General features: G+C 41.3%; 1 protein-coding gene across 1 annotated transcript in view; it reads left to right on the forward strand.

Moving 5' to 3' along the window:
* SAMD12 (sterile alpha motif domain containing 12) overlaps positions 1-14,541 on the forward strand; it is a 264,227-nt gene that overhangs the window by 22,706 nt on the left and 226,980 nt on the right. The window contains exon 3 of the mRNA XM_052651579.1: positions 13,159-13,337. Coding sequence (XP_052507539.1) covers positions 13,159-13,337 — 179 coding nt within the window. The remainder of the gene's footprint in view (positions 1-13,158; positions 13,338-14,541) is intronic.

Consider the following 14,541-nt stretch of genomic DNA (forward strand, 5'->3'; position numbering starts at 1 on the left):
TCTAGTTGCAGAGAGCAGTAACTATTCTTCATTGTTGTGCACAGGCTTCCCATTGCAGAGGCTTCTCTCATTGTAGGACACAGGCTGTAAGGCATGTGGTCTTCAGTTTTTTCAGCGCGTGGGCTCAGTAGTTGAGGCTCTCAGGCTCTAAGAGCACAGTCTGAACAGTTGTAGCACAAGGCCTTAGTTGCTCTGCGGCATGTACGATCTTCCCGGACCAGGGATCAAACTTGTATCTCCTCCATTGGTAGTGGATTCCTTACACACTGAGCCACCAGGGAAGCCCTATCACAAGTGTTTAAAATGCTGATTCTCAATCTTTAAATTACAATCGTCTGTTTCTTCCACTGGTATAGCTCTTCTTTGATCATTTAGGTAATGTGATTTTTGACTTACATGTACTTGTACACGGACACCAATCCATACATATATGCACCTGTAGATAGCGTATATACATTTGTGAAGATCAGGTGAAATGAGGGATGGGACTTGTTTTAAACTTGAGTGTTCCTTTAGCCTGAGCATTACTATGAATAGAGAAAATAAGCAAACAGAATTGTCTGCCAAGTTGATCTGGCTCCACCCCCTTGGGGAAGGAGAACACCCACATTCGTCAAGTCAAACCAGAACCTATCAGGCCTTTTTCATGTTTCTGTGATTTGATAGAAAACTGATGTTTCTTCCTGATTTATTCTTTTTTCACTTCACTTGTGGGGTGATCCTTGCAAGAGAATTTTAAAGTTGCTTTTCTTCTCTGAAGCCTCTATCTGACCTTTTGTCCTCTTCTCCCCTTCCTAGCCACACCAACCAGTCACCCCTTTCCTTTTAGTGGAGTTGTGTATTTGTGGTCCTGGTCTTTGCTTTAGAAGAAATCAGTATCACAAAGATGATATTAATGATAATGAAGGAAGTAATGATTGCAGCGGTTACCATCTGTGAGGCATTTAGCAAAATGCCAAGTGTTGACTAAACACTTTAAATACATTTCATCTAACCCTTCTAAAGCATTGTAGAAAAGTTATGATTGTCCCAATTTTATAGATAAGACAACTTAATGCAAAGTAAGTTGTCCAAAGCCTACCACCTGGTCAGCCTACCACCTGAGTTAATGGTTTTACTGACTAAGGGTTAATTAAGATGTAGAGAGAAAAAGAACAACCTCTTACTCCCCATAGTATCATGGTGTGGTGGGAACAGCATTGTATGTCATATGAAAGAGTTCTTGTTTTCATTTTTACCTTAGCCATTTTCATGGTGGCCTTAAGTGGGTCAAGTCTTTCTCTCCTGATTTCTAATTCCCTCCTTCTCCTAAAAAATACCTTAGTGATAGAAAATGCAACATCCTTCATATGTTAATTCTACATTATTATACTTCCTCCTCCCTTCTCAAAATACCAGATTGTACTATGTAAAGACTTTTTAAACAATCAGACACTTTCAGTTCATTAGCTTGGTTTGACAGACAGCCATCAGCTCACCTTTAGAGCATATGTTTCAAGGTGCAGCAGTTTGCTTTTATTTTTATGTCTGTCCTCATTCTTCAACTCTCACCAAGGTTGTTTATATATTTGAAAAACTGTCATTTTTTTCTTCTGGCTTTGCTTCACCTTTTTTTTTTTTTAATTTCATTTTAGTTTTCCCTTTTCACTTAGGGCTCCTACTTTTCACGTCTGTAATGTGTTTATCCTTTAAGGTTACATGATACCATTTTGCTTGTTTAACAGTTGTTAAAATTGTTAATGCCAAATATTCCCTCTGTTTTGATGGACGACAGAAGGATGTAAATGGAGTGTGGATGCTCACTGACTATGAGCTAAGTGTCGGGTGTCCCATATGTGCCATCTCATGTTGTCAATACAGTAACAATGTGTGGCTGAGTAATAAGGTTGTATTAGTATTTCCATTTCATGGGAAAGAAGTGATATAACTTGGCTATGATGAAATATATACAGTTAGTAAGTATAGACCTTGGGCTTGCATCAACTTGTAGCTGAATAGAGGGGAGGGATGTGAATAAAAACACAGGATTCAGAAACATTTGTAGGGACTTCACTGGCAGTCCAGTGGTTAAGATTGCTTTTCAGTGCAGGGAATGTGAGTTCAGTGGGCAGCTAAGATCCCACATGCTTTGTGGCCAAAAAAACACATCATAAAACAAGAAGCGATATTGTTACAAACTCAATAAAGACTTAAAAATAGTCCACATAAAAAGTCTTAACAAAATATAAATGAAAGACAAAACAAACTCCAAAACATTTGTAAATATTTAAGTGTATCTAGTGTTTGTATTTGGAGAAGGCAATGGCACCCCAATCCAGTACTCTTGCCTGGAAAATCCCATGGACAGAGGAGCCTGGTAGGCTGCAGTCCATGGGGTCACCAAGAGTCGGACACGACTGAGTGACTTCACTTTCACTTTTCACTTTCATGCATTGGAGAAGGAAATGGCAACCCACTCCAGTGTTCTTGCCTGGAGAATCCCAGGGATGGCGGAGCCTGGTGGGCTGCCGTCTGTGGGTTTTCACAGAGTCAGATAAGACTGAAGCGACTTAGCAGCAGCAGCATTTGTGTTTTGTTACATTTTAAAGATTACTTTATATTCAGTATGCTGTTGTCATTCAGTTGCTCAGTCGAGTCCAACTCTTTGCAGCCTCATGGACTGCAGCACACTGGGCTTCCCTGTCCTTGATTATCTCCTGAAGTTTGCTCAAACCCATGTCCATTGAGTCGTTGATGCCATCGAATCATCTCGTCCTCTGTCGCCCCCTTTTCCTGCCTTCAATCTTTCCCAGCAACAGTGTCTTTTCTAATGAGTCAGCTCTTTGCATCAGGTGGCCAAAGTATTGGAACTTCAGCTTCAGCATCAGTCCTTCCAATGAATATCCAATAGAAAGCAAGTATTTTAAGTGTTCAGGTCACTGAGTATTGATACTCATATCATGTTGTGTAACTGAAGCAGTATGTAGAACACTTGCACTGCCAAGGAAATTCCCTTGACTCTTTACAATGAAATCTTTGTCTCCTCCACTCAGCACTTGAATGTGTCCACTGAGCTTTTTATTTTGAATATTTAGTCGTGATATTTCCATTTTTCTTCTTTGTCTCTCTCTCTCTCTTTTTTTTTTTTTTTTTGAGATTTTCTTGGCTGAAGCTTTCTGGGTGTGTGTGTGTGTGTGTGAGAGAGAGAGAGAGAGAGAGAGACAGGTTTAATTACTCACTGAAGATTTTTATCATGGCCCACTTTTAAATTTTTGTCAGATAATTCTGAGATCTGTAATCTTGGTATTGGCATCTATGGATTGATCATTCCCCATTCAGTTTGAGGTCCTCCTGCTTCTTGGTTATGTGTGATTTTTCTGTTCAATCAGAACTTGGACATTTTCATTTTATGTTATGAGACACTGAAAGGAAGTGTTAGTTGCTCAGTTGTGCCTGATTCTTTGTGCCCCCATGGACTGTAGCCCACCAGGCTCCTCTGTCCATGGAATTCTCCAGGCAAGAATACTGGAGTGGGTAGCCATTCCCTTCTCCAGGGGCTCTTCCCAAACCAGGGATCAAACCTGGATCTCCTGCATTGCAGCAGATTCTTTATCATCTGAGCCACCAGGGAATCCCATGAGACTGAATCTTTCTTACTTCAGCCTTCTGTTTTAACTGCTTTTCTTTAACACCACTCTAGCCAAGTAGAGTTAGAAATTCAGGTTCCTCACTCTGCCTAAGTTGAATGCTGGGAGATGGGGCCTCTTTGCTGTTTATCACTGATGATAAACAGCGTGATGAAAGCTCAGGCTCACCAGGCTTGCTCTGACATCACCCCAGAAAGGAGGGACTGCCTCCTTGTTGGGGGTGGAAGTGAAACCTTCACACTTCTCAGATGATATTGCAGGGGTGTGGAAGTAACCTTATTACCAACCAACAGAGATGAAGGTCTGGGCTCCTTACTTGGCCTTCTGTGACCCACTGGAGATTTTGGAATACCTTATTATAGCCCAGGGCAGGGTGGAAGTTGGGCTTCTCCTTTGCTGATATGAGGGGTTGAGTTACATTTTTACTGTGATGTTAGAGTAGAGCAATTACTATCTAGAAGTTTCCATCTTGCTAGGCTGCCCTTGTCATGGTCCATTGTCTACAGAGCACAGGCTCTTATCTTACTTTTTGTTGGTGCCCTTTGACACCTCCAGGTTTCAGCTTCTTCAGCTCCAAGTCCGGAATATATGAGGCAAAGAGAGCGCCTAGGAAACTCACCTTCATGTCTTTCCTTGAGATCCAAGGTCCCTAGATAGTCTAACTCCTCTTCACCTTTCAAAGTCAGTCTTACATTTGCTTTGTATATAATGCTCAGGATTTTTGTTTTTCCTTAGTAGAGAAAATTGAGAAAAGTGTGTCTCTTCTCTTTTCTCAGAAGCATCCAAGAGGTACTGCCTTACAAATTTTTGAGAAAAAAAAATCATAGTAGATTACATGTAGTAAAGGAAAATACTGTTTTATGAAAACTTGGTTCAGTTCATGTACATAAATACAGCTGTTTGGGCACTGGTTCATGGCATGAAATCTTATAGTATCATGGATAAAAATGATAGTGCAGGAGACCCAGGTTCAATTCCTGGGTCAGGAAGATCCCCTGGAGAAGGGAATGACAGCCCACCCCAGTATTCTTGCCTGGAAAATCCCAGAGACAGAGGAACCTGGCAGGCTACAGTCCGTGGGGTTGCAAAGAATCGGACAACTGAGCGACTAAGCATGCATGCCTGGTCTTTGTTACCACTACTCACTTTTGCCATTATAGCACAAAAGTGGTCATAGATAATATACAAATAATTAAGGATGGCTGTGTTTCAGTAAAACTTGATGAACACTGACATTTGAATTCCATATATTCTTTTCAGGTCACAAAATAGTCCTTTAGGTTACTTTTTTTCTCCCAACCATTAAAAAATGTAAAAATTATTCTCAGATCACAAGGCATATGAAAACAGGTGGCAGACTGGATTTGGCCCATAGGCTGGAATTTGCTGACCCCTGCCCTAGGGGATGTCCACTGGACAGGTTCCTTTGCCCAAATAGCCACTGTGCTCTGTATCCACTAGCTTAACCCAAACTTCTTTCCTGAGACATTGCTATATTCTCATGTTAAAACGTTAGTGACCTGACTCCCAGGAACACATTCATTCATACAGAAGTTCTTATGAATATTGCAGATACCAGAGTCCCACGTTTGAGTAAGAGTTTTGCCTCAGGTCTCCACAGTGGAAGACCTGGATTTATCTACTTCTGATGATAATTTTCTTCATAACAATATGAACAGTGTATTCTTAATGTATACCTTCCTTGCTAAGGTATTACTATACTTATGCAGCTTTCTAAGTCAATGGGAGTTAGGCAACCCAAACTGGAATCTTTTGCTAGGATTTCAGTGTTCTTTTTTTTTTTTTTTTGCTCCTTAAGGAAGAGCTAAGCAACCATATGTAACTAGTTAAAATGGAATCATGTGTCAGTTTGGAATGGATCATCTGATAGTTAGAGGATACTTGATTCAAAGTGACTTAACAAGAAGGGATTATTTCTCTGTCAGAGCACCAAGTCTGGAGGGACTATGAAAATAGTTGGGTAGCCCTATGGTGGCAGAGCCAATGTGGCCACTAGCCTCTTGACTTTCACTTACGTTTGGAGCCCTGTTGTCACAGAAGCTCTGTAGCAGCTCTAGAGAACACATCAGCATTCAAGACAGAGGGAGGGAAAGAAGGATGGTATCCACATCTGTTCTCTTTGGTCAGTTCCAGGACTGTCTCTTTACCCATCAAATGCCTGCTTAGTTCCTGTAGGTAGGAATCTGTTAGCAGCCACTTGTAGCTGCAAGGGAAGCTGGGAAATTGAGTTTTGACTTTAAGCCATGTTGTGGGAGATGGCCACGGAGGAGAGCACTGGGAATGTTTAGCCAACTGGAAGTGTCTGCTACAGAGAGCAAGCAGCCTTTTGTGATGCCTGGGTGACTTTGAGAGGGTAGAGTTCTGCTGAGTTTGAATCCGAAATATAATGCATGAGGCACTTCCCTTAATTAAACAGGTGCTTGGAGAGTGTCTGGTATGTGTTTATTATACATGAGAGGTATGAAACAAGGGCCATGTCCTCCAAGAACTTTAGCTAATAGCAAGAAATAGACATGAAATTGTAAACAATCTATCTCAATTTTAATAGCTCAGGCTGAGGATTGGAGTATATTAATATTTGTGTCATAAGGTCATGTGTTCATTTAGCAACATTTATGAGGTGCCAAACATGTCAACTGTTTAGTTTGCAGGTATGCAGATGAATAACACAGTTTCTGTTCTGCAGAGAGCAGTCAAGTAAAACAGCAGGTTTGGGAGCTCTAGGGTTCTGTGATTTTCCATAGCTTGAGTTATCCAGTTATGTTGGAAGAACTTTTATTTGCTCTTTTTTGTTGTGTTTTTGTTTTTAAAGTTTTTTTTTTTTAATGGGATTGTAGTTGCTTTACAATGTTCTACTATACAGTGAAGTGAATCAGCTATAGGTATACCTATATCCCCTCCCTCTTGTGCCTCTCACCCCACCATCCCACCCATCTCGATCATCACAGAGCACCGAGCTGAGCTCCCTGTGGTATATAGCAGTTTCTCACTAGCTAGCTGTTTTACACATGATAGTGTATACATGTCAATCCCAATCTTCCTTTGAAAAATAAAGATGTAAACTACTCAGCAGAAGGGAATGACAGTCAGTAGGATTGGATCAGCATCTTTTCCATCATACCTCTGCCTATTCTGTAAGCATCTTATTGAATCAATCTTATTGTTTTAGGGTAACTGTACAGTAGTCAGGTGGCTGGGCACTGGGTTTGTAAAACTCAGTAAGAAGTCCCTTGCTTCATGGGGCTTCTAGTTATAGGGTAAGCAGACATGTTAATAAACACTTGGAATGCACGGTAAAAAGATGTATTGTCAACATTGCTTAGAAAGATATTAATGAATGCAAAGTCAATTAAGGCTTCACAGGGAAAAGAAGAAAGAGCATTTACTATTTAAGGAAAGGGAAGAGTATATTATGGGAAAAGATCAATTCTGGCAAAGCAGAGAAGCATAAGACATCTCGAGAGTTCCAAGCAGCATCTATGAGTTGGTACAAACGTAGGTGCAGAAGCCAGAGCAGCACCATTGACAGTGTTTGCACAGCATCTCTCTTCTCACTGATGCTGGGAATAAAGGACCATTCAACTTGAATGAGTTGTAAGGAGACAAGGGAGAGTGTCACATGGGTGGGAATTAAAAGGACTGGGCAGCTGTGTAATTCCTTGACAAATAGATCCACTTGTTCTTACAAATAAGTGTCGGGAGGCCAGCATGTCCCTCGGCTCCTCTTGAATCATCTCAAGATGAAATGAAGCCTGGCGCTTAGGCAGAGTTTGTTACTGTGACCGAAGTCCCGTTGGAATGGGATCCCTCAGAGGTCAGGATCAGGATGGCCCCAGGCTCACTTCCAGCGAGTGAAGCATGTCTTCTGCTGGTCAGGCTGGGATCCTTTCTGGAGACTGTGCCCTTTTCAGGAACATTTGAAAGAAATTGGATATCACTGAGCTATTGTGTCTATTTTATGTTTGAAAAAGAAACATACCTGAAAAGCACAATTAGATGATTGAAAGAAGACTAAAAATATTTTTGGAACTTTCTGCTTTGGGAGGCGATAGGGAGGTGAAAGTAGAGGTAGTACATTTTGGTTTTAAAATTTTACTGTAGAAATAACAGAATTGGTTACCGTAACCATTGTTGAGTGTGAGTCAGTGGCATTAGATATGTTTATACCGTTGTGCAACCATCACCACTGTCTATCTCCAGAACTTTCTCATCAACCCAAGCTGAAATTTCATAAGCAATAAATCCCAGTCCCCTCTCCTCCAGCCTCTGATGACCACTGTTGCACTTTGTCTCTCTGAATGAAATAGACTCACACAATACTTGTCCTTTTGTGACTGGCTTCTTTCACTTCACATAACGTTTTCAAGTTTCACCCTTAATGTAGCATGTATCAGAATTTCATTCCTTTTTAAGACTGGATAATATTCTGTGGCACATATATATCACATTATGTTTGTCCATTCATCCATCAATGGACACCTGGGTTCTTTCCACCTTTTGGCTATTATGAATAATACTGCTCTAAACACGGGTAGACAAGTACCTATTCAAATCCCTACTTTCGTTGGGATTGCTGGGTCAAATAGTATTTTGTATTTTAATTTTTTATTTTTGAAGAATCATCATACAGTGTTCCACACAAACTGTCCCATTTTACGTTACCACCAGCAACACACGAGGATTTCCATTTCTGAGGGAGTGGATTTTTGCATGTGAAAAAGAGATGATGCCTTCAAACTGGCATCCCAAAACAATGCTAAAACATGGGTATTTGCATGAAGAATTTTCTCTAGCTTTTTTAAGATTTTTCCTTTTTTGGGTGTGGACCATTTTCAAAGTCTTTATTGAATTTGTTACAATATTGCTTTTGTTTTATGTTTTGGATTTTTGGCCTCAAGGCATGTGGGATCTTATCTCCCCCACTAGGGATCAAAGCCACAGCCCTTGCTTTAGAAGGCAAAACCTTAACCACTGGACTGCCAGAGAAGTCCTTTCTCTAGCTTTTTAAAAGAGCAACATCTGTAAAAATCTGGTCTTTAACTCATTTTAAGAGCTCACTGTTAGCAACTGTAAAGCCGCAGTGGCAGCACTTCAGGTAAAGACTGCAAGCCTTCTGCAGTATTAATACAATAATTAAAAATCCACAAGCCACCAGACTGTGAGATTAGGGAGATCCAGGAAACAGTAAGGTCTCAAAGCTGACCTGTGAGCAACTGAGCCCATTAAACTGAGTAAAGAACTTTAGTGAAAACAAGAAAGGGTCATAATGAGGACAGAAAAGAGAAAGCAAATGGGGGCACCTTTTACATGATAAACAAAGAGATGGAGGTCATGGCATACAAGAGGCCATTTGAAAGTGGCTTGATTTGTAAATATGAGGGACATGAAATTTCAGGGAAAAGAAAACAAAGCCTGTCAGGAACAGTTTTAAATAAATATACCCAAGCACAGAAACATAAATCGGCTACTGGATTTGTAAGTGAAGAGGAAACAGTTATGAAGGATTAAAACTGTGTATGAAGAAGGCAACATGCATAGAAAGTCAAAATGCCATATCCCACCTCATGTCTATAGAGATCTTACATTCTGTACACTCAGTATTTACTAGCAGAGAAGAGAGGCATTTTGATGTAAGGCGTGTTTGTGTAAAGATAGACGATTGCTGGTTCATTCAGCAGCTGAACAGATGTTTCTCCGCTGCCTGTTATGTGCCAGATTCTGGACTGGGCAGTGAAGAAAGAGCTGGCAGTTTTCAGCAATGAGACAGATCAATTAGACAGACATCCCCAGACAGGGAGGAGATGAAGCCCACGATGCCAGAGCTCATAGAAGACTTTGTGAAGACATTGGAACAGACACGTGAGCTGAATAGGAGTTCATGCCCCAAAGAAGGAAGTAGGATTTGGGTGGAGTAGAACCTCTTTCTAGGAGGAGGGACCAACGTGAGCAAGAGTGAGGGAAGTATGACAGTCTGAGTGGGGAGGTGATAGCAGAGGAGGACGGGAGATACTGGAAGCTCCCAGCAGCTCAGTGATGTTCCTCAGGATGTGAATTTCAAGGCAGGAAACAGCTGGGAATCATGCTTGAGTATGAACAAAGGTACACATTTTTTTTTCTTTTCTCATTAGCTTTAGTATGAACAAAGATACACATTTTTTTCTTTTCTCATTAATGTCTAAATCCCCCATCTCCCTACACAAGCTCACCTCTTTTTAATAATCACAGTTTTAGTATATTTAATTGAAAATTCATTGTAAGTAGGCTGATCTTTAGAGATGGAGAAGCTGATTGTTATTAACAGTAATTAGCCTCATACTCTCATAGGTTGCGTTCTTTTTATTCGACTGCCTGAACTGGGTATTGTGCTTGGTTCTCCAGCATCCATTCCACCCCTCGTTGTTGAGTAACAGCGATATGGTTTGGGGACTTGACCTTAGGTGGTTTAAGGGTAATCCTGCCTCCACTACCAGTGTTTTAGTTCACTATTGGATGTGTGTGATTCACTTTGGACCAATGAGAAACACCCAAGTTTGGAGGAGGATTGAGGGAGGGAAAACTATGGTCAGTCAAGCTGTCTCTATTGAGAGATGTGAACTAGAATCTTATAGCTGTAGTGCCATGGGGGACCCAGGCTTAAGGTGATGTTATGGATGGTAGAATGGAGAAGTGAAAAGGGTCTTGATGGCCCTATTGAACTGGGAAATCAGCTAACACCGAACTTTTCCCATTACTGGACTTCCTCTCCTGAAAGTTAATGATTTTCTTCACTGCTTAATCTATTTTGGGTTTGTTCATCTGAAACTTGAAATCATCTGCAACCTGAATGATACATGATCTTTGTGACCTTCAGCAGACACTGTGTGACTTTTTATGATTATAACCCTTTGAGCCTCATTTCCCTTGTCTGTGAAATGAATATAATTATGTATCAGGGTTTTTCATGAAGATTATTTGAGATCCATCACAAAACCCGAGGGAAGAGACATAAACTAATACATGAGTGCCTACAATGCACCGTGAAATAGGCTGGTCCTTGTTTTAGAAGACTTAAAAGACTAGAAAAGAATTTCAGATAATTTTTTAGATAAAATGGTATAAATAGGGCTTCTCTGGTGGCTCAGTGGTAAAGAAGCTGCCTGTCAATGCAGGAGACACAGGTTCAATCCCTGATCCTGGAAGATCCCACATGCAGCAGAGCAACTAAGCCCGTGAGCCACAGCTATCGAGCCTGTACTCCAGAGCGCAGGAGCGGCAGCTACTGAGATGTGTGCCGTAGCTGCTGAAGGCTGCATGCCCATGCTCCGCAACAAGAGAAGCCACTGCGGGGAGAAGCCCGTGCACCGCAACTGGAGAGTAGCCCCCACTCACCGCAGCTAGAAAAAAGCCTGTGCAGCAAGGAAGACCCAGCACAGCCAAACAAAGAAATAAGATTATAAAGTGGTATAAATAAGGTTACATGCATAGGGACCATTGTACGGTGAGTTTTTTAAGATTCGTGCAATGTTTCTTGAATACTTGTCATTCCAGGCATGAGATCTAATGCGGGGTGGGGAAGGGGGAGAATGAGGAGAGGGGATTAAGGAAAGGTGTGTCTGAAGAGTTGGTATTTAAGCCAAAACCTGACTGATGAGTATCAGTTAGCTGAAGAATGGGGAAGAACTGTTCAGACAAAGAAACATAATATGCAAAGTCCAGAAGGCATGGAGTGTTCAAGGAAGAGACAAGGAAGTGGGTGGCACAGGTGGAGTGGACCAGGGATACAGTAGTGGGCGAGGAAATTGGAGAGGGAGAATGAAACAGATAATGTCATAGCCTTGTTGCCCACGTTAAAGACTTTTGAATGCTCTGGGTGTACAGTGAAGCCATTAGAAAGTTTGCGTGTTTGTTTGTTTAACTTTTTTGTATACACAAAAGTAGAAGGAGTAGTGAAATAAATCCCCATGAATCTATCAGTTAGCTTCAAGAATTATCAATGCATGGCCAGTATCAACTATCTTATTCTCTTGTCCCCTCTACATTTGTTATACAGTAGATCTTTGATTATTTTAAATAAAGCAGTGTGTACATGTCAACCCCAAACTCCCTAACTATCCCTCCCAACCCAGGTAACCATAAGTTTGTTCTCTAAGCCAGTGAGTCTCTGTTTTGTAGCAGAAGAGTCTTGTGAACTGACCTATACATTTTTTAATGAGATTGTGGGCATCCAGGGAGGAGGAGCAGTGGGGCGGTCAGTCTAGGTGAGACAGGTGGGTAGCGTGGACCAGAGTCATGGCAGTGGAGATGGGGTAAGGGAGGTGGATGGGAGCATCATCTTGAGTGCAGCACTCACTGGCCCTGGTAAAAGATGGAAGTGACGTACTGACTTACAGGGAGAGTGGTATCAAGGAGGACTCTTCAACTTCTCTGTAGTGACTGGAGAAGGGGAATATTTGGGGGTAGAAAAATCAAGGTTCAGTGTGAACATGTTAAATGTGAGATCTCTGATATACTGACATTGGGATAAGTGACAGTCTTACTTACGTCTGAAGCTTGTAAGAGAGGTCTTTCTGGGCTGTATGCGACAGGGCCATTGCTGGTTCAGTGGTGGAATTCTCACCTCCCACGTGGGAGACCGGGTTCAGTTCCCAGCACATGCATCATGCTCACCTTCGTTTTATATGTAAAAGAGATGACCAGTGCAAGTTTGATGCATGAAGCACGGCACTCAAAGCTCGTGCTCTGGCTCGTGCTCTGGGACAACCCAGAGGGATACGGTGGGGAGGGTGGTGGGAGGGGGGTACAGGATGAGGGGAACACATGTAACCTGTTGCCAATTCATGTTGATGGATGGCAAAACCATCACAATATTGTAAAGTAGTTATCCTCCAATTAGAATAAATTAAAAAGCAAGTACACACCTGTCAGGAAAAAAAAAAAAAAAAGAGGTCTCTCTGGGCTGGATGTAAGATTTGAGTGTCATGGGCAGATTGATTGTATCAGAAATGATGGGAAGGGATGGGACTTGTTAAGGGAGAAGTGAGAGCTAGGAACAAAATACCTGCTTGACTTTTTACTATTTGCTCAATAAATATTTGTTGAATACTGAGTGGATGCTCAAAGAATAGGGAAGATTCAGAAGCTGGAAGGAATGAAAGAACAGTGTTCCAGATGGAAGCATAGATACACACTAAACTGCAGGGGTTGAAATAACCGCATGTGTGGGAGGCAGTGCCTAAGTTGCCTGATTTGGTATTATCATCTGTAACATGAGGATTAGTCACTTGCTCAAGGTCGAACTTCTTGAAACTGATGCTTCCTGCATTTGTGCTGCCGTCTTTCTGACTTCCGAGCTTGGAATTTGCCACCATACCATGGTCCCTCTTCCCCAGATTATTTCCTATAGTTATGGTTCCACCCCTCAACTTGGAAATGTCTTGTTTCTTCCCATGTAGACCAAATGAAGTATTGTCTTTCATGGACACCTTCTTTATAGGATCTGTTTTCTGAGTTAGATTTGTTTCCTCTTTCCTAGCTCTCCACTGCGGTTTGAATCCACGGGGTATTGATCACCCTGCCCATGGTGAAGGTATTAAACTACAAATTGAAGGTGAAGGTGTTGAGTCTCAATCCATTAAAAATAAAACTTTCCAGAAGGTGCTTGACCAAAAAGGAACCCCCAAGCGACTGCAGACAGAAGCTGAGACAACTAAGGTAGGTGATACTCCAATAAGGTAAAGAGATTCTGAAGCTGCAGCTTCTGTATTTTGTGGTCCAGCCCCAGGGAAGAACTGACAGTACTTTCATTAATTATTGTTGGTGATTCAAAAAACACTGCTCCTTGATTGCAAGTAATAAGAAATGAAAATAGTGACTTCCTCACCTTTAGAGTGAAATCAAAGCACATTTGTGGTCAGTCTTAGAGCATGAGGCTCTGAGGATGGTATAGGATGAGCTATAGGGATGAATGCCTGGACTTAACAATCTGTTTACCAGGCTTAATTGATCATTTGCTAATATTGGACAAGTCATATGACTTTCCAAGCCCCAGATTCTTCGCCTATAGAATGGGTACCAGAAACGCTATCATCTCCATCAGGTTGAATACTGTATATGTACAAGTATTTTGTAAAAGGCTCAGTTGGCTGCATGAGTATGAGGGGATTTTGCTGACCATCACAGTAACAAGTGATATTTTATGAAATATATACATGTATTCCAGGTACTGGCTTATTAGGTTTCTGTAACAATTCTGTCGCATAGACAGTAGTAAACAGGACCCTGATTAAAGATATAATTGCTCTATTTTGTTGCAGTATTCTTCAGTCTTTCAGTCTTTAATATAGATGTAAACTGGGAGTTTAAAGGATAGATGGTTATTTAGTAAGAGCAGCCTCTTTCAAAGGTTCTCCATCATGGAACTGGCACTGTATGGATTTTTGTCTGAAACCAGTGAAGATGTTTCTGTTGGGGGTGTATGTTAGTTTGCCCCTTGAAAATTGAGAGAACTCATCTTGCTATGGTATTTTCTTCGAAGAGACTTCCTTTCAAATGTTTGTTGAGGGGATGAATATATGCGTGCCTTGGAAAGCAGATGTTGCAGTCCCCCAAGAAAAGCCTCAAGTAGGAAGGTTGCTTGGCTGTCATACAATAACTCCCTCCCACTCCTGTAAAAAAAAAAAGAAAAAAGCCTTCCAAGATCAGATGTGAATTTTTCTACCTTGTCTGTACTTTTGGATAATTACCAATTACTTTAGTGCGGATAATTAAAAACTGATGACAAAAAAGTGTGTATCTGTGTTGTAGGGAGTGGGGAACAATTAGCAAGGGAGATATTGCAGATATTTTGCACATTTTAGCTGAGAGAAATTACAACTCATAGAAAAATGGTTGGTTATTGTTACATGAGAGGAGCTGG

The sequence above is a fragment of the Budorcas taxicolor genome, chromosome 14 (genome assembly GCF_023091745.1).
Source record: "Budorcas taxicolor isolate Tak-1 chromosome 14, Takin1.1, whole genome shotgun sequence".
In the NCBI taxonomy this organism is placed as follows: domain Eukaryota; kingdom Metazoa; phylum Chordata; class Mammalia; order Artiodactyla; family Bovidae; genus Budorcas; species Budorcas taxicolor.